Source organism: Crassostrea angulata, chromosome 3 (genome assembly GCF_025612915.1).
Source record: "Crassostrea angulata isolate pt1a10 chromosome 3, ASM2561291v2, whole genome shotgun sequence".
NCBI classification, from domain to species: Eukaryota; Metazoa; Mollusca; class Bivalvia; order Ostreida; family Ostreidae; genus Magallana; species Magallana angulata.
In genome coordinates, this window is record NC_069113.1 from 57,913,387 (window position 1) to 57,934,419 (window position 21,033).

A 21,033-nucleotide genomic window follows, 5' to 3' on the forward strand; every position below is an offset into this window, starting at 1 on the left:
TGATGATTATATCTTAGTTACTATTGGTCCTAACTTCACCAAACTTGTATGGATGGTGCGTCTTATGATACTGATGCACCTGACAAGCTTGAGTGCTGAATCTGAGCAATAGGTTTCGGATGCTGGAGGAGGTTAAGGTTTTAAGAGCTGGTTAGATAAAGTTTTTGAAACAGGTGCCCTCTGATGATGATATCTTAGTTATTACTTGTCCTTACTTCACCAGACTTCCATGGATGGTGTGTCTTATGATACTGATGCACTTGACAGGCTTGAATGCATAGTCTGGTTTCGGATGCTGGATAAAGTTAAGTTTTTAGGAACAGGTCACATGTTTAATAGATGATAATACTATTTCAAACTTGCATAGTTGATTTAACTGTAATATGAATGAATCGCAGAGGTAGCTTCAGATGCAGAGCTTGATCTCCATTATCAAGGATGCTAAAAAATAAATCTTAGTTATTACTGGTCTTAACTTCACCAAACTTGAATGGATGGTGTGTCTTATGATACAGATGCACCTGACAGGCATGGATGTTGAATCTGAGCCATAGGTTGCGGATGCTGGAGGAAGTTAAGGTTTTAATTGCTAGTGCCCTCTGATGATGATATCTTGGTTATTACTGGTCCAAACTTCACCAAAATTGCATGGATGATGCGTCTTATGATACTGATGCACCTGACAAGCTTGAATGCTGAATCTGAGCCATAGGTTTCGGATGCTGGATGAGGTTTAGTTTTTTGGAACAGGTCACATGTTTTATAGATGAGTGCTTGCATAGTTGATTTAACTTTATTATAAATTAAATGCAGAGGTTGCTTCAGAAGCAGAGCCTGATCTCCATTATCAAGGATGCTAAAGAAATCTCCTACCTCACTCAAACCAGCTCGATAGATAGTTGTGTTTGTTGATAAATGATATAACATGATTCCTATGATAAAGTATTGTATGATATGAAACAATATTGTTTGATATGATACAATATGATATCATATGTTATATTATAAAAAGTTATACGATACGATATGATATTGTATCAATTTTTTTGATATTTTATGATATGATTATGTATCATGATATTGTTATGTATAGTATTGTATATTATGATACAATATTGTATAATATTATATTGTATTTTTAATTTATTATTTTATCACATGATACAATTACATAAGATATTGCAAAATATTATATTGTATCCAATGATACAATGTTGTATATTCTATAATATTGTATCATACAATATTGTATAATATGATATTGGTTTCAGTAATATAGAATTATATCACATGAAATTGTATTATATGATATTGTAATATTATATAATATTGTATCATACGATATTGTATGACATGATATTGGTTTTTATGATATATTATCATATCACATGATATTGTATTATATGATATTGTAATATATTTCATTGTGTCATATGATGCAATTTAATATGTATAATATAATAATGTATTTTATAATATTTTACCATATCACATAATATTGTATCATTTGATAAGATACAATGTTGGAATCAAATTATATTGTATTATATGATATAATATCATATAATGTATCAAATATGTTTCAGTGTCATTCAATACAATATCATTCTATATCATACAATATAATATCATGTTTCAGTGTTATGATGTATTATGTAATATGATATTGTAATATGATACTATATTGTATTATATTTTATGATATTGTATTATGTGATCAAATACAATAAGGTATAACACAATACAAAGTCATATCATACGTTACAATATCAAATCTCATTATTGTTTATTACGGTATTTTATTTATTATATGATATATATTATATTAGAAATATGACATGATGCAATATTTAATTTTATATCATTGTATTGATTAACATATGAACATATGATTATCATAAAAAAATTTATCAGATGATATACGATATTTTGTCAAAACAGAATCCATGAATATCCAAGATCATAAAGTATGATTTTCATATAAAATGATAAAGGTGGTCTTATGAAGGTGATGTCTCATAAGGGTGATGCTCCGTCTCGGTGAGCTTAGTAATCTATGATTACCTATGTTTTTGACAGCTAACCACTGTGAATCTCGGAGAAAGATTGTTAGTTTGCTTCTGAAAGTTGGTCCACCATTGACTGGCCCAGTAGCTCTGTCCTGCTTTATTTTATTTTGCAATATGTTATTATGACTGAGATGTTGCAATGTTCTGTTGTGTAACCTGCTAATAAGAGAGTAATACTCAGTAAGACTGACTAACACTGTTAGATGAACAATGTATAGAGATCTGTGTGGACCAGAATATTGAATTTGACTGTAGGTACTGTTATGACTTGTTTGTTGTAATGTTTTGATTTTTGTTTTGTATGTCCTGTGGATATAAAGAGAAGATGTCAGAAATTTAGCTTTGTTTGAGTCCTTTTTATGTTAACCCCTGTTCTGTACAAACACTCTTGTTCAGTGTACTTAAGTTCTCCATTGGTGAGGTTATCTAATGAAACAGATTTGGATCTTCTAAATTATTTGTTCAGGGCCGAGGAAATGTCTCCGTCTCGTGTCTTATAAATTGTATTGGAGATGTCTCATGCCTTATAAAGTGTAATGGAGAATGCTGGTTGCTGTCTTAACAACAGAACTATGATGTTTTAGATTAAACTCCTTTGCAATTATTTATGAATCCTGAATAGATTATTCACAGTCAATATGTTGACTAAGAGAACTTCCAGAGTCAGTATGTAACGACATGTATATGTACCCTGTTTTCTCATTGTTCATGGATAATGGCTTCCTCTATACAGGTCTTTAGCCCCTTAAATTAACTCAACCTGAAGACAAGTTATCAATGAATTATGGCCATTAGTATTTTACTCCATGTCAGGGAATAAATTAAATGAATGAAATTAATGTAATGTTTCCTTGGCACTACCGCATTAGCTGCCAGATTGATTAAATTTATTGCCATATTGGAAAGGGAAAAACTCTCAATTTTCAATTTTAAGTTAAAATGTGAAAGATTTGCAATAAATATTAAAATACCAATCAGGTTTTTTTTTTGGCTGGTTTAATGAAAAAGTGAACTTCATAGTGTTTGGCAACACTTAATTTTAAGATTTCTACATCATGAATTCAACTATAACCATATGAAATAGGTAATATTTTAAAATGCATTGTAGAAGAAATATTAAAAGACAACTTTCCACAAAGATTTATTTTCCTAAGGGGGAAATACTCATAAACGAACAATTACGAAATGACACAATATATTTACTCAAAAAACTAAAGAAAAGTCAAAAATAACGTTTGAAATAATGTCACCATAACAAGACTTACATAGTTCATATTGGTCTTCATTTTATATGAACAATTGTTCCTAAATACTCTACCAATGTGTACTTAATATAATCTGTATTTAATAACATAATTAAACTTCCAAAAATGTATAGCAATCAAACATAACTTTTTACCGAGTCAAAAACATAATAAAACATATATCATGAATTCGTACCTTTTAAAACAAAATATTTAAAACTCACTATTACTACCATGACACACGTCAGAAATGTAGAACTCATCATTCTTCTAGCATAAAATAACTCTACATTTATACACCAATTTGAATGTTTAAACGAATTTGGTGCAAGTGTTTAATAATAACATTTGATTTAATAAATTCTTAGAAGATGCCTTATTGCATCATTTTAAGAGTAACCACTTCCAAATAAAGATGAATGTTTAATATTGTAGTAATACATGAAGTTTGACAAATACAAAACATCATCATACAAAAGGATAGCACACTTCTAAGAATTCAACATGAATATATATACACAAGATACCATGACAAAGTATAACTAAAAACATTTGTATAAAAAAAACCCCAAAAAACTTGAAACTGAGATCTCTATATCAAAATCTTATTTAATTTGCTAAATGAAAAAATCCATATTCTTTAAAATAAAATGTACCAGCTATACATTTATATCGACATGAACCCTATCTATCAGAACAGTGTCACACACTCTTTAGCACTGTAAAGAATGTATTCAGTATAGCTATCTAATTTTAAAAAACATAAACTGTTCCAACCTAGTTTATATTCGTATAAATTTAGAATTATCGAATTTATCCTTTATAATTCATCTTAATTCAGTAACTTAAGAAAGTGAATAAAGACAAATTGTGCTTCTAAATAACAAACTATTAGACAATGCTGATCCAAGTAACTGTTACAGAAAATCCACGTTTTAAATAATTCGAACAGTTAAAAAGATATCAAATATTCACAAAGTTAGGTTAAAGTTACTTTACATAATTATACAGATATGATAAATAAATGTATTTTCCAAACACACTAAATTTCATTTTCAACCTAAACAATACGTACCACGACTTAACTGTTTTGTGAATACGATTGCTTGATTTACTTCATGCATCTGCTTTTACGAACCCCACTGTTCATCACAGAGGTCAATGATTTCCGTGGCGATACAACACGCCCCTTCCGCTTGTTCAGCGGTAAACGCCTCACCGGGGACGTGGCCTACAGACGGATAGGTCATCAAGTCCCGGTTGTCACAAACCTCGGATATGAACCTTCGACAAGCCTCCGTCATCTCTTGAATGGACAGGCAATGTGAAAGTGAAACCAGATCGTGATTGTTCCGGTTATCATAGGCCTTTTGGGCATCCTGACGATATAGTAAACTCTTCAGGCTGGTCTCTATGGTCTAAAATAAAATACATTTATGTCAAATAATGAACATATTTAGCATTGAATGCTTATTTTTGGATGTCGACGCTCCATAAACGCACCAAGACTGTGCAGACAAATTGAATATCGTGCATTGGGACTGACGACGTCTAAACATAAGAATTGAATTCTTATATTTATATTCATATTGTTGTTTATTTGTATGAAGTAAAAACCCCAACAACCCCATTAACATTACAAAATACATAAATAAGACGAATTAAAAGCCTACCAAATGACATTTGTAACATATCCAATTCCTTCCATTGTCCCAGTCGGATGAAACAGATTGATCCATCTCCATGCGTGCGGCCCTCATGTTGTATTTGGCTTGTTTTAACCACAGCTTCCCAACTTGAGGTTGAGGATTTGGCTGGTATTCTGCTGAACTCGTTCTTCTCCCCCCTCCATAGGATGCCCATCCCGAATAATGTCTTCGTCTTCGATGTCGACGTCGGTTTGCATAACCGTCAAGCCAGTCGTCGTCGTCCTCCCTCCTAGGCTGCGCATGTGTAGGGTTACGTTCACCATAGAAAACATCACCTTTCCATTTTTGTCTGTGTCTATAGTAAAAGTTTCGCTGCCTTGTGAAACTTTCAGAACAATTTTGAACTTGTTCTTTGAATTCACCATTCTTCAACCGACGCCAAATCTCGAGAATATACTGGGTTATCTCAGTCGCAAGAGGGTTATTTGGATGTCTGTCTGGATGCCAATTCAGCAATAATCTATTCTTAACTCGTCTGAAATCTCGTTCATCATATTTCCATGCTTCAATAAGTGTGCGTTTAATTTCGTTGAAGATCACCCCTTTTCGAGTTTGATATACCTCTCCTCCAAGGTCAGTATACCTTTCTAGCTCTTGGCTGGAAGTACCATTCTCTGCTGGAACGAACCGATATAGTTTAAATGCAATTTCAGGACGAATTTGTAAACCATCATAAATTTCATACATGGGAAACATGTTAGTGTCGGTTTTCTTTATAACCTTGACATAAATGTAAACATAATCTTCCACTGCATCAAACGCTGGATTTAAGATCTCTAAGGCTACGATCTCACTAGGCCGCAAATCTTGAATAGAATTCTCTAAATATTCATGAAGATCCTCCGGTACATATGACCCCAACTCTGGTTCCCATTTGGGTTCAACACCTACTTTTAAACTGGATAATACCTCATTTATTTCATCGACTGTCTCAGATTCTAGCAATCTTATAATTTCTGTTTTGTACCGGTTAGCAACATCACTGGTGCATTTAACAATGACATCAAATGCTAGATCCCGAACATATCGAAATAATGAACGAGTACCCTGCTTTATTTTGATAAACACTATTGAATCATCCGGATCATAGAATATCTCCTTAGGTTTTTTTGAGCCTTGAATTTCAACACCATTAGATTTAAAAACAAGAATTGTTTCCAAATTAGACACCTGTTCAAAATGCAATCTCTCCAATTTCGCTCTATAATTTTCCTTTTCGCTACCGCTTATTTTTGACAGTGATAAAATGGCAAATAAAGCATCCATAAATTCTTTTTTGTGAACTCTTTTGTTAAGATTTCTAATTTCTTCAGATGATTGACATCCGTCTTTTTTGCACACAACTTCTTTTACCTCTTGTGAAATACATTTAGGTCTAAAATTTGAGGGCAATAATAAAAGCAACTTATTTCGAGAGTAACTGGAATGAGCTCTTTTAACGAATTTAATATCGTTAACGCCTTCTAACCGCTCTTCAAAATCTGGTATATCGCATATTGTCAGATCGAACGATTTTTCCAATCTATTTGCGTCTGTTGGTATGTAAACACAAGGGAACTCATTCAATTTATCAAAATTTTCTTCTCCAGTTATTGAGAGATTGGACAATTTTTTGACTGATTCCAACAATCCATTCATAGCTTTCTGACACAAAGATAATTCTTCGCCCATAAGTGGCCTGTCTCCGATCAGTGATTTGAGCACATGAAACACTCGTACATAATGAAAATAGGTAGCTTCGTTGGTAACACCAAGTTTTCTGAAGAAATCAAAGTGCGCCCCATATATTTCACTCCCTCTGCATAGGTGGGTTGAAATTTCGTCTTCTCTTCTAAGTTCCAAAACCATTTGGTCCCATCTAAGAAAACAATTTTTCTTGTCGTTGTAGAATAATGGAGTTTCACTAAACCCAATCTCCATTTCTTTCACTGCTCTAGCAGATACAGCCATATTCTTCAGTTTTGTGTAAATCAATTCCATAAATTCATGCAATTCACCGACATTTTCCACCAACTTTATGTTAGTTTGCTCAATTTTAACGGCTAAATATATGTTATCGCACAGTTTGTGAACATGCGAGATAACATCTCTCAAGTCGGGTATTCTTTTAATGAGTAACTTCTCCTCCACTTTCAAAGAATGTTCTTTGTCTTGCCACTTCAAATCTGGTAAAATTTTGCACATTGACCATGTCAGTAGCTCACTCTCAGGATAAACAGCATTTTCGAAAGAAATCAGGGAAGCAGTGTTAAAAGCACATAACATTTCCAAGTACCCTCTTTTAACCTTATAAGGGATGATAAATTTGACCTCCCTTAGTTGTCGAAGGAACTGCTCTTCTTTATGTATGTTTGGAATTTTAAGAATTTCATTCAAAAGTAGTTTTGAGTCTGAATACAAATTCTGGTCTTTTTCTTTCTCCTGTCGTCTTTCAATGTTCCTGGCAAATCTAAGATACATTTCTACAGGAATATTGGTTTTTAAACCCGCAAAATACAACAAATCTTTCCACTCCTCATCCTTGAATGGGTCTAAAGGAAGTAATTCTTCATCCGTGAACATTCTGCGACATATTCGAGGGTACGGAGTAAAGAAATCGCAAACTCTTTGCAGTCGTTTGGTTTTAGCATTCTTAACAAATGGGAAATCTTTAATAAGTCTTTTCATTAAATCACTTCCTTTCTTAAAAAGACAATTTTCATTGATGTGAAGAATGTGCCTCATTCGAGTTTCATGATCAAGATTTTCCGGATATCGAAGCAAATACCTCTCATAAAACGAAATACTGGCAATTCTCTCCAATGAGAGCTTTTCGTAGAGTTCGTAAAGGTAAACATTATTTTCGAGAATTTTCAGGTTTCTATCTTGGCAAAACAACCCCAGTCCACTTGTTGGAACGCATCCAGCTTCAAGGATGATAATGTCACCTGTTGTATCGAGATTTGTTAAAGTTCCGTCGAATGATTTGTATAAATTTACCTCTCTAAATTTGCTTTTGAGTTTGCTGAAGTCATTTCGTAACTTATTGTACAGAAAAACTAAAAGATCTTTAGCATTTTTTGTTTCTAAGCAGCAGTTCTTGTGATATATCATACAATCAAGAATGATTTCTGGTGAATTTTTTGAGGCACATAAAGATCTCACAGTTTGTCTTTTTTTGAAAGATTTGCCGATATATTTCAAGAAAGGTGAAGGGATATCAAGATTAGACAAAAATTTTCCTATTGTTTGATCTTCATTGCTAACATCCCCCGTCGCTTCAAAAAAGGACCTTGCATCCAAAATAGCAAATCGCATTTTAAAAGGATACAATTCCCTTTTTGATCTTGTTTCTACAGGTATCAAGCACCATGAACTTAAAAAGTCATCATATGTTTTAATATTACTCATTTGGTTGGACACTGACAAGAATTCCCAACATCTTGAAAACCATTTCTCATTCTGTGCATTCTCAATCAATGGAATGGGTTTATTTGAATGCAGATTTCCGAAATCATCTGACAGCAATTTTGAAAAGTGTTCAATGTTTAACGGCATTAGAAAATCTAGGGTTTTTTGAAGTTTGTTATGAAACATACTTACAAATTCAACGTGCAAAAATTGTTGTGATGAGTTTGGAAATAAATCACAAAATTCAGACACAAATTTCTTGTTTATCTTTGAAAACACTTGGAGTACATTGTCATTTTGAATACATAAAGGAATACCTTCTAGATCTTCAGGGTGTTCATATGTTTTCAATCCGAAACAAACTTTCACGATTTTCCCTAAAGTTTTAATATCTTTAAACAATGTCTCTGTTATCGGTACTCCAACCTTCGAAATACGGCACTTGTCTACAGCATTTGATTTCCATGATCTCAGGAACTCCATGATGTCTGTGATACAAAGACAAGGAAGGACACTTTCTGGCATTTGTAAAGTGCTTTGCACACTTTCAGCAATGTCCCTTGAACAATCTAATAGTTTTAAACCCAATAGTTTTAAAAGTGTTGCCAAATCAGAGTCAAACCAAAGTGCGTTTTCACTAGAAATTAAAACGCATTTGGAGTCTGGAGGACAAAAATACGATGGAAACTGATGATTTTCAATCTTCAGGGACAAAAATGAGACGCATGCACCGGAAGGTACTTTGTACATCTTTTTGATAAGGAAATGGTTTGATTCGCATACACTGCCACATACATCCGAGGGAAGGAAAATGGGGAAAATTTCGACTTTTTGATCAAGAGCTAGTTGATAAAACCTTTCAATTAATATTTTCCAACGGGTATTTTCAACAGTTTTCAAAATTGGAAACGAATTATTGTAAACACATATTGTGTGCTCGATATTCATCTCAGAATTCTGAAACAAATTTTCGCGAAGGAAACAAACAAGTTCTATGTATGCAAAAGGAATAACATGTTCAAGAAGAAAACTGTTCCAAATTCCTTTAAGATGTCCCTGTGGCTTATTATTTTCCCAGATACTCGTCCGTGCAGAATTGACTGCAAAATGACCATTAACATGCACTGCCAGATTAGTTTTAATATCTAATGGCAAAAAATTGAATGCTGTAGAAGATCTGTAGTCAGATTGTAATGTAATTTCAAAAGCTACCCCTCCTCTTGGGGACAACGCTATTTCTTTACTTTTAAAACTTTCGAGCAACGTCTTGTCAACAGTTCCATCGGCATAGACACCACATACCTGTGAAACACACCACGTTTCTTTGCATGTTTTATCTTTGATTGAAATGTTCAATTCTTGTTCGTATTGCGCAGATACTCCTTTCTCTGTAAGTGAAATTTCCCCTGATCGTAAAGAGTCTACATATCGTTTGGCATCGCTGTTAAATTTTTGGAGTTTTTCTTTTACTGTAGGAGCCCGCTTAGCCGACACAGATGCTATTTGTTGAATCTGACCATCGCTTGATATTACCGAAAGCGATATATTCACAATGTTGGACAAAAACAGTAACGACTTGGGTATATCGGCTTCCAAGGAAGAAAACCAGAGTTGAAGTGTTTGATTAGTCAAATTGAATTTTGACTTGATTTTTGATTTCTTTGCCATAGCTGTTGTTCTTAGTGGAAATCGAAACCAAGTACCTGTTGATCTAGAAATTTCTTCAGTGAGATAAGCTTGATACATATCTGGAAAATTCTTTTGAATGCATTGTATGTCTTCGATCATCATGCCAGGATTTTGTGGGGTCGCCAATGGAACATAATCACAATGAGGATCAAACATGACTAAGGCACAACCGTTTGGGACTGTTTCACCAATGGTTAAAAACGACGGAACGTCCGTGATGTGATACACGGCGTTGAATCCAATTCCAAACTGTCCAGTTGTCATTGGGTCTAAGCGTTTACTGCCTTCACCAAGCTTTGATATTCCTTCAATATCACTCTTCGAGAAGCAAGAGTTGTTATACACCACTAAACTAGGTCCTTGTGTATCCGCAAGTGTTTTGTCAAAAATCAAATCAGTTGGATGAGATCGTTGGTCATGTACAAAGTGAATTTCTGTTGCTCCAGCGTCATCGGCGTTTTGAATTAATTCATTCAGAATTGATACATTGCAAGGATAATCCTCTAAAATTCCCTTTAACCGTGTTACTAATGCTTCTGATTGACCAAAAGAAACTGCTACAGCAGAACGCTTGATAAACTGAGCACACTTTGATTTGATCCCGAAGAGTGATGTTGTATTTGCGTTTAATTCTCCGTGAACAAATAGAAAAGAGTTATCTTTTGTGTCTATATCTCTATCATCATCAATACAAAGATCACTTGGCTTTCTCATTATTTTATTTGTGTCTGGTAGTAATACTGTTTCGCGGTCACAGATAGATTGAAAACCCCCTCTTCTTTTAGTGTCCGACAGCATGTTTAAAATATCAATGATTTTGGAAACATGTTCTGATGTTTCTCCCTCTTTTAGATCAATTGTTTTAAGAGTCTCAAATAGACAATGGACTGAGAAAGTCTTTTTTACTCCAATGCACCTTAAGAAATTTTCGTATTTTTTCCACCGATCATCTACTTTAAACAAAAAAGGTTCCAAATCACAGCGTAGTTCCAGAGCACTAGCGTTTGGTTTGACTAATCCCGACTTTGTTAAAAGGCAACACTGGTCTTCAAAGGTGGACAGAAAAGAGCAATCGATATCATTGAAATACGCGTAAACATCCCTGTATATCTCCCATATTTCATTAAATTTTTCACTTGGGGTGATACGTGTGATTTCTTCAAATTGGTTACGCACAACGGTCTCGTAAATATCTTCGGTGCCCTGTACTCCTAAATATTTAAGCACTCGTTCATATCGACCATCTAAATTAACGATGGAAGAGACACATCCTGCTACGTTCTTACAGTTTTTAAGACACAGTTTCTTCCCTGACTCAAACTTCTTCGACTCAATAGCATACCACTTAAAGGGCCAATTTGAAGGTTTCTGTAAAACTGGCAAGAACTTTATATTTTGTAATGCTGGTTGAACTTGTTTGTGGGTTTCCATTTTTAATTCTAGGTACTGAAGCATATAATTACATCTTTCTGACATTTTTTCAGCTTGTTGGGCAAGTCGTTTTACCGATTTGACTCTATCGATAACAAGTTCATTTGTAAGTGCGTCGGTCATCATGCCCATAGTTTTCAGTTCCTTAACAATGCTTGATTTACTGAATTCCTCAGATGGAAATCGTTCATCATTTTCATAGAAAAGTCTTGAAATACAAAAGCTATTGCTGAATAGATCAGGATAAATGAGTTCTGATGGTTTTCGTAATTTTCCGTACGGTAGAGTTGGTATGCACTGCGTTTTCTTAATCACGTGTTTCACTTCTTCATTTTCCAATTCGAAGGCAAGTAAAATCAGCTTATTTCTCTCTTCAGTTGACTGGTTCCAAAATTCTGTTGAGAGACTCGGGAAAAACGAATCCAAGTAAAAGGTCTTAAGGTCACAAATGTTTTCCTTTAATAGGGAATCACAAGTTGGTATCATCTTGAGCTGTTCGTACGTACCTTTGGGTAGATCCATTGCATGTTTCTCTGGTTCATATGAATTAAATCTTAAGAAACATTCTAAAGCTTTTTCACATATTTTGTCCTCAGACTCGTATCTCAAGACAGGGTTTAGGAAGACACATTCTTTAAAAGAATATCTCCTAATGTTGCTTGAGTCCTGGTACCTGAAAATCAGTTTGCGTTTTGATGTAACTAGCTTTTCGTAAAATGAAATTACTAATTCATTTATCATGTTGTCTTTTCCTTGGTGTGGCCAATTTTCATAACAGTTTCCTTTATAAAAAAGGTCTGCCAGCTTCTCAAGCAGACAAAGATATGAATCACATATCACATTTCTTAATAAAAATATATTCCAGTCAGCTCCTTCTGAAATCAAATTGTCGGAAGATTTTGAGACTAACCGTCGCCGACTTGACTCTACAGCAAAGTAACCATTTACATGAACTGGAATATAGGACTCTTGAGGCAATGGCAAGAAACAAAAGACGTGACCATGTGGGTAATATCCAAAAGGCATTGCGGACTGCTCTACTTCTGTGCATTGCAGTAACGAATGCATGACAGGAATTGCTATTCCTCCAACAATAACATTATTTTTCGTGTGCGTGTATGGTAAGGTTTGCGCATTGGTACCAATTTGCCAGACTATGACCCATTTTGTATCTGACGCATTTTCCGTGATTTTCTCCTGTTTAAACAGGTGATGAAGCTGTTCGACTTCTTCTTGTACTTTTATTGAAATACAAATATTCTCCACCGTCTGTATTGGTTGTTTTCTTTCAATGTCTAAGTTTGGATTTGCTTGAACCAAAATATTTGATTTGCCATTTTGGGAGCAACGCGTAATACTGTAAACTGTGTGTGGCTCTAAGGCTTGCGGATGCAAATGAAAAAATTCAATTTTTTTCACATTTTGAATAAATAGCATAAGATTTCCTGCATCTTCAATAAATTTGTATATAAGCTTGGCAACATCGTCCTTCGTGTATTGTTTTGGGGAAATTTGTCTTTTTGTTTCATCGGCTTGTTTCGCTGTCCGTAATGGAAACCTGAATAATGTTCCTTCATATGACATAACTGGTCTTTCACTTTGAAAATCACAATCAAATATTCCATTATATGGTCTTAACTGGTGTCTCAGACGACGGCGGGTCTTTGAATCAGATATCCTAAACCGCAGACCAGGGTTGTCGTCTTTTAGAGCTTTACCGAGATGAATCATTCTTGGATCTAAAATTACCAACGAATCTCCACTTAGAATACTTGGTACGTCGGTGATGTTATAAACTGAACAGAATCCCAATCCAAATTTTCCAATTTTTGTTAAGTCTGCCATTTTGGTTCCAGCTCCAAGTTTAATGATATTTTGAAAGTCTTTTTCTTCGAATTTTGCATCATTGTAAACCCATATCGCAGGTCCTTGGCATTCGGCCATTCCTTTGTCAATTAATCCTGTCTTTGCATTTTCATTTGTTCGTTCATCGTATAGAATATGTAAGCATGTTGCACCGGCATCGTCTGCATTCTGAAGCATTTCTTTCAGCACACTTATCCCATCGGCATATTCTTCTATCAAATTTTTTAGCCTGTCTGTTAGCTCTTCCTTTTGACCCCAAGGAATGTCTTCTACTCCTTTAATCTCTACAATACGCCTGGTCAGAGAAGGAACCCCAAGGTTTTCAGCCAAGCTACTTCGAATCTTAGTGTGGACAAATTTTAAGTCTTCTTCGTCATCTTCTATTTCGTCATTCTCCCTCTTGTAATCAACGTAAGTACATTCTTTTGCTGGCAACAGCTCAAACAAGTTGTCTCTGGTTTTTACAGGAAAAAGAATACGATCAATTTCAACACCAGACAAAAGATTTTTGTCATTTTGTTCCTCAAGGACGTTTAGAATTCCTTCTACAACAAGTAAATTGTGTTTTGATTTCTCCAAGGTCAAACTCTTTTGACATTCTTTGATGTAACACAAAATATTCAGAATGTTTTCAATTTCAATTTCGGCTAAACAGCCTAATTGTAAAAAAAGATTTTTTTGCTTTTCATTTTCTGGCTGTATCTGATACATGTAAGGTTCAAGTGTCACCTTTTCCGTTGAATTATTAAGAAAGTCAATGAAGACATCCTTTGGTTTTGCGAAAACATTTCCGGTCCATACAATATTCTTCTCCCTATAAACATCGACGGTGCTCTGCTGAAGCCTCTCATTTGCAAGGTAATTGTATATCGCTGTCAACATTGGCAAGAACTCCGATCGATTGGTGCAGTCATTGTAGTTTTCAGAAAGGAGAAGCAGTTGCTTAAGTACTAAATCTGAGCTGGGTTTTTGGTGTAGTAAGTAATCTAGAAGCTCGCTATTTAAACTGCTTTTAGCAACCAAGGCTACAGAGCCGACCAACATTTCATACTCAGAATGATACATTTTGTCTGGACTTTGGAGTTTGTCCTCGCGACAAAGCCATAGCATCTTCTGTGGATAGTGTTTAGGTTTCTTGGTCTTTGGTGGCATCCACGAAGAACTTCTCATTTTATCCAATATATAATTCTCATTTTGTAAAGCCGAATCAGATGGGTTAACTAGCCGATTTGCCAAGTTTTCAAAAGTTTTAATCTTAAGTTTTATTTCGTTTGAAAGCCTGCTGTCATTTCCAATTATAAAATTCAAAGTTTTTATCAAATCGTTGATTGAAATATCTACTGACGATTTTAAACCCAAAGTTTTCAATCCATTGATATGTTTATTTACAAATTGACGATTTCGTGGAAGCCTGTCTTTTTCTTCGTAAAACAGGTTTTCTAGATTTTCCGTAATCTCAAACAATTCTTGTGGTTTTCTTCGTTTTCCGTCCTCAGATTCAATAAATGGAATCAAAGTGGACACTTCAATTTGTTTAGGGGTAGCAAACTGTATTCTACTAAGAAAAAAATCCATGAATGCATCAATTTTTTCTTTTTCACAGATCTCGTTATCTTTTGTTCTTGTAAGAATATCTAATGTAAGTTCTTCGTCGGTCCAACGACTGCATCCCAGCATAATTGCAAGTTGGATTCCCTTGAAGTTTCCATCAATCATTGTATCCGGGTGAGAAATTGGGTATTCCGCATACTTTAGGGGCGTTATTTTATCAACCTCAGAAACCGAGCATAAATTATTGTGGTTTTGTATTGGAAATATCTTGAGTTCCTTCAGAAAGTTTTTTACAGTGTCTTCCATGTCATTTGCTTGACTCATAAAAACAGCAAGCTTTTTTCGTTTACTTGCCGACAGCTCCTCGAACTTTTGGATTAAATAACGTTCATTGGTAGTTTTGCGTAGAAGTTTAACCATTACGTCACAAACACCACTGGTTGTTGGAGAGCACACGTATCTTTCTACAGAAGCATTAGGCATAAAACCTGGGAGTGTATTCAGTAATGTAACGCCAAATGACTGCAGAGCTTCGCATACTGCACCGGATATGGAACTAGAGCCTTGTCTCTTTAGGACATATAACCCATCTAATACATGAAGTTGAACAACACTGACATTCTTCTCTCCTTCTGTTTCTGCTAAAATGTGGAGGTGTTGAACCTTTTCTATCAGTTCTTCATTCTTAGAAAGATAATACCAAATTTCGGAAATCCATTTTGAGATTTCATGTTGTTTCGATAGCGGGATGCCATCGCTTATTTTTTGTTTCTCTATTGAGCTTTCAAGAAGAGGCACAAAATCTGGTGAAGCAAATTCTTTTATGCCATATCTTCCTAAAAATACAAAAAATATAAAATTAATAACCAAAAGAGGTCATCGACTATTATTTTTTTTAGTTGTTATTGTTAAATCCAGTAAATATGTAAACATCTAACCTGTTGTTTTACAACTCAGTACTGTTTTCTTTAATTGATCGATAACGATTTCGTTCTCTGGTACTGAGGAGATGAGTTGTCTATCCAGAAGAGGAAACATCTTTTCTTCGCCATTCAAGCAAATGTACACTGTTTCCATATTATTTCTAATTGAAACGCATGTAGTCGAGTCGTTTGTTGGTAACAGCTGAATATTTTCAAATTGGTCTTCTCTTGTATTGTCCAGAAAATATTGTAGAATATGGAGTTTTTGAAATTTTTGAAATGATTTGTACCTCGGATCCTTTCTGAGAAAAGAACACATTAATTCTGCATTGATTGTACGTGGTTTTGTATGTCGGAAGTCTTCGCTATTGACTATAAACTGCAAATGTGATGGAAGGCAAACTAAATCATCTGTATACACCAATAGTACCTTCCAAAGGGTCTCTTCTACTTTTTTTGACACTTTCTCTCTTTCACGATCAAAACAGAAAAACAATGAATCTTCAAAAGAAAGCATTCGTCCATTTTGATTATCCCCACTTTCTGTATGAAATATTTCCATATGTAACACTTCTGTGTAGAATGGCTGCAATAAAATCGACCATTTGGGGTCAATAGTTTCTGCGTTTGGTAGGCTTGAGTAAATAATTTTCGGTGATATGCTGGAATCCTCAAGAAGCAACCTAACTAATCTAATGTAAGCTGCTGAGAGTACTTCAGAAATAAGCAGATGATTCCACTTCAGCCGGTTGTCATCTGATTCATGCTGGTCGTGGGAAGCCCATAACATGTGTCGTCTGTTGGACGTCAGAGCAAAGAAACCATTAACATGGACAGGTAAATTTGTCAGACTTTTACCATCTGGTTCAAAAGGAAGAGGCAAAAAACAAAAGACATGACCATCTATTTTGCGTGTTAATGGAAATGCAACTCCAACATACGGAGCATAACCAAGTTGTTCATCTTGTGCCAGTTCCAACATCGACGAGTTTACCATATCATTTTTTCCTCTGAAATGATTTACAACAAGCCATGATTCCTGTACTCCTCTTTCTTGTTTTGATGTCGGTTTCCATGTTGTTAGAACCGCTTTATATTCACTCCATAACGATTGTGCAGGAATCTCGTTTCCCTTCACCTGATTCTTTATATATTCCCTTTTTTCTGTTATGTCCTCATCTCGTATACCTTTCAAGTTAACTTCAAACTTCTTTTGAAACTGTGTGTCAAAAATAGAGACTAAGTTGACAGATTTCAGAAATAAGAGAATTGTCTCGGCTTCTTCTTCAAATGATTCAAACAACTCTGTCATTTTGTCCGATGTATAGATTTTATTTGAAAGATCAGACTCTTTTTGACGCAATGGAAACCAAAATAAAGTTTCTGAAAAATAAAACGTTTGAAAATAATGTATTATAAAATTTTGACCTGAATAAAATGATTCTTCTATTTAAATCATCATTTAGAATTAGTACTTGGATAATGTTGGTTGTCAATAGCTGCTTCGTTCAACCCAAACAGCCCCTCTCCCTCTAACCCAAGGGTACTTCTCATCAATGACCACGCCTCTTTGTACTTCGGTGTCTTCAGCTTCCGGAACGGAATCTTATGGCACACACGGTGGGGTAGTTCAAGGGGATTTATGATCAACAGTTGGTCTCCGCTGATAATTACTGGAGAATCTACCAAAGCAACAACTTAATATTTCTTTATATTGTTCATTATTATGAAGGCTGGTGTAAAAATGACATTATTTTATTTGCTTTTTTGATCAACAAAATGCCAATAAATGAAAACGACATGAACCATAGAAATATAAAGCTAATTTTAATAAGAAACTTAGACATAGGCGGTTTCGGAGAGGATGCTTTTCAACACACTGTATATCTTTTTCCTTGCATCTTCTCTGTGCCTGCATGTGAACTTACCCGTAATGTGAAAAATGGACTTGAAGCCAAGTCCGAACCTGCCAACTTTAAGCGCATCTTTCTCCTTGACGCTGGTGTAGATACTTTTGATTCCCTTCCAGTCTTCTGCAGTGAAGACGCCATCATTGTGCACGCAAAGAGCAGGCGTCTATTCAGACAAAGTGAATTAAAATGAAAGGAACTGCTAAACTTTATTATTTTGGACTCTTTTGTGATGAACAATGAACTAATAAATGTCAAGGGATAAAAAAATGGTAAGGAGTAAACATGATAAACACATTAACTAACGTATTTAGGTGTTTATACGGTAAATAAAAGATTACTAAAACAAATGCAATACTCTCGAGGTTGATTTAAAACTAAACGCGATAAGACTCAATAAACTTCACTCAGACTCTTAAAATTAATTTAAAAAAAAGCAACAAGTGAGTAATTTAAGATTTAAATGTCATAAAAAGAACAGACAAACTAAGCTAAAATTAAAATAGTTGCATGGTTCAGAATGGGTGTATTTGGAAAACATTTATAGATCTATATATAAGAATTCAATCTGATTGTTTGAGTACCCTGAAATAGCTTCTATAGCTCAACTTAGACGTCTGTGGTGCTGGTACATCGTCCCCTTCCTTGTAGAAAATCTTAAAACTTCTGGCGCCGGCGTCCTCGGCATTCTGCACCAATTCCTGTAAACCAAGGGAAGCAACACTAAGATTTTTTTCAAGTCACCCCTATTTATAAATAAAGCTCTTGAAGTATCAATGTACATGTAAATCAATAAATGCTATTTAATAGATTTAAATTTCTAGCAAAGGTAACTATAAATAACATAAAGAATACAAGACATTTTTGTTGTGTCTTCCATTCACATGCATATCAGATTTATCGAGACAAACTTTGCATTAATATTTTTTTCTTTCGCATAAAAACGGATATTGAAGAATGAGGAAATATTTCTGTTATATTTTTAACCGTAGCGTTTTAGACTTGGTCGTTTATTGACACACACCCTACACTAATTGTCTGACATAGATTGTTCGCAATTTCAGATAGAAAGAGTTGAAGACGGATTTCAAAATATTATTAGCTTTCATTATATATAATCCAAACACATCTAAAAAGAATCATCAAAAAAGATTTTTTTCCAAAAAAAAAAAAAGAAAAGAGAAGAAAAGAAAAGGAGAATCAGAGAGATAAGTGCATGCACCAGAATTTATCATAAGCCAGTCAATAACAAATACATGTACATACATGTAACTATACCCATTCCATTACACCCCCCCAACCCTTGTCAACTTACCCGGATGATCTGCGATCCGTCGGGGTATTGATCCAAAATGTTCTTGAGCTGTCGTAAAATGGGCGGCTTACATATCCCCTCATAGTCGCTATCCACTAGAGGAACAAATCCGCAAACAAAAAATAATAATTAAATCAAACATTATACTATATTTATAAATAAACCAAATGGGCGGTTTACATATCCCCTCGTAGTCGCTATCCACTAAAGGAACGAACCCGAAAATAGAAAATTATAGTTGAATCAATCATTATACTTTTGTATAAATTATACATATATAAACAAAATGGCCAGCTTACGTATTGTTCGTGGTCGCTATATCCTCTAGCAGAGCAAGTCAGTAAACAGAGAGTTAAATAAAACAATGGGGGATGTTGTAACTAAATTCACAACAATTTAGAAATAGTGTTTTCATTAAATGGTCGTAAAGATACTGAAATTAGGCTTTAAAACTTCCCTCCCCTAGCAAAGAAAAATGTCCTCCCACCGGAAAAAAATATCTTAATCCGCGCCTATTACTACCCCCCCCCCCCCCCCCAGCCGGGCAAATTTTCTAGATCCATGCTTGGCATAGGTATGGATTTGTCTTACCCTGATTATCGTCGATAAAGTCTGAAGTTTGATCCTCGCCCTCGTCAATAGAGGCCATAGCTAAGAGACTGCTCAGCTCTGTGGAAACTCAGTCATCGATTTCTCTACCGACATTTACCGACTGGGTGTATCTATAAAGCGTCAAGGTTGAGGAATTTCAATTCTTTTGTACACCAAGAGCAAACATGATATACAAATGCAACCCATTATGCACAATTTCAGAAAAAGCACATAATGCGTGGCAGTTCGAGGAAATGCAAAACGAAACTACAAAATATTTATCAGATAATACATATAAACTGGTCATAGAACAATGTTATAATTTGTCTTGTCAACTTAGTGTAAATATTGAATACGATTATCCAATTCAGCATTATCTTATCTTAATAAAAGATAGCGCATTTTTTAAATCAGATAATACAACCTAGGCTAATTGTTTCAACAGCTTATTAATTTATAATACAACTTACTGTTTTTTCCTTCAGTTTTATAAATTAATTTGATTAAAATTGGTGTAGTGGAAATGCTCTGCGGATGGTCAGAGTTTGGTCAAAATTATATAATATTTATTCTTGGTTAAAATGGATATATTTTTGGTGAACAAGCGCTGGTATTTGTGACAGTGTGGATCAGATCTAGAAAAATCTTTAAAAGATTTCTGGTTTTACAACCGAAAATTATTACGTGGAACCTTGAAGCTGTGCACAAGAGTTTAACCTCCCCCCTTCTTGAAACTTTCGTAATTCTTGAATTATACATTATACAATATACAAACATCATGATTTTTTCTACCATTTTTTTGTGAATAATTCTGGAGAACAATGCAGAATTAAAACGCAAAATTACCTACCAACATTTTGAGGGTCCACTCTGACCGTCTGTCTGTCTGTCCTCAGACTGGGGAACAGTGCGCAGGTGCCGGTCTTTTAAACTTGTCCAGTTACTACTGGCAACATGCAATCAATCAATGCAAAACCTCAAATATCATATATACATGTAATATTCTGCTGAATACAATACATACAGTGTACTTCGTTGATAAGATACTAGCGGAATGGGAAGTTAGATATACATGTATAGATAAAAAAAAAACCTAAGCATAAGTTATTATTTATCCAAGTGACGTAATAGTATCGATACGCCTGTAAATTCTTTGAAATAAAACAGAAAGTAAAGACAGCGTGTATGCTGAACTGATTCTCGACGCATTTATATATGATTTCAATAAAACCAGGACCGGTGTTGTATAGCAGTTTTTCCCCCATAGTAGCTTTTCCCCCCGGAAAACCTACTATATAGTAGCCTTTCCCCCCCGGGGGAAAATCTACTATATAGTAGCTTTTCC

At 34.7% G+C, this 21,033-nt stretch overlaps 1 protein-coding gene across 2 annotated transcripts; it reads right to left on the minus strand.

Moving 5' to 3' along the window:
* Positions 1 to 3,193: 3,193 nt before the first annotated feature.
* Positions 3,194 to 20,725, minus strand: LOC128176169 (sacsin-like). Of its 2 annotated transcripts, XM_052842279.1 has the most exons (9): positions 20,539 to 20,725; positions 19,689 to 19,819; positions 19,098 to 19,192; positions 18,367 to 18,483; positions 17,801 to 17,948; positions 17,348 to 17,554; positions 15,888 to 17,255; positions 4,987 to 15,785; positions 3,194 to 4,731 (listed from the first exon to the last, which is right to left on the minus strand). In XM_052842279.1, the coding sequence occupies exons 2-9, from the start codon at positions 19,744 to 19,746 to the stop codon at positions 4,444 to 4,446; spliced, it is 13,080 nt and encodes a 4,359-aa protein (XP_052698239.1). In that variant the 5' UTR covers positions 19,747 to 19,819; positions 20,539 to 20,725; the 3' UTR covers positions 3,194 to 4,443. The 2 variants fall into 2 exon arrangements, with proteins under 2 accessions (XP_052698239.1, XP_052698240.1); XM_052842280.1 differs by lacking the exon at positions 20,539 to 20,725 and having other exon boundaries at positions 19,689 to 19,931.
* Positions 20,726 to 21,033: the final 308 nt, after the last annotated feature.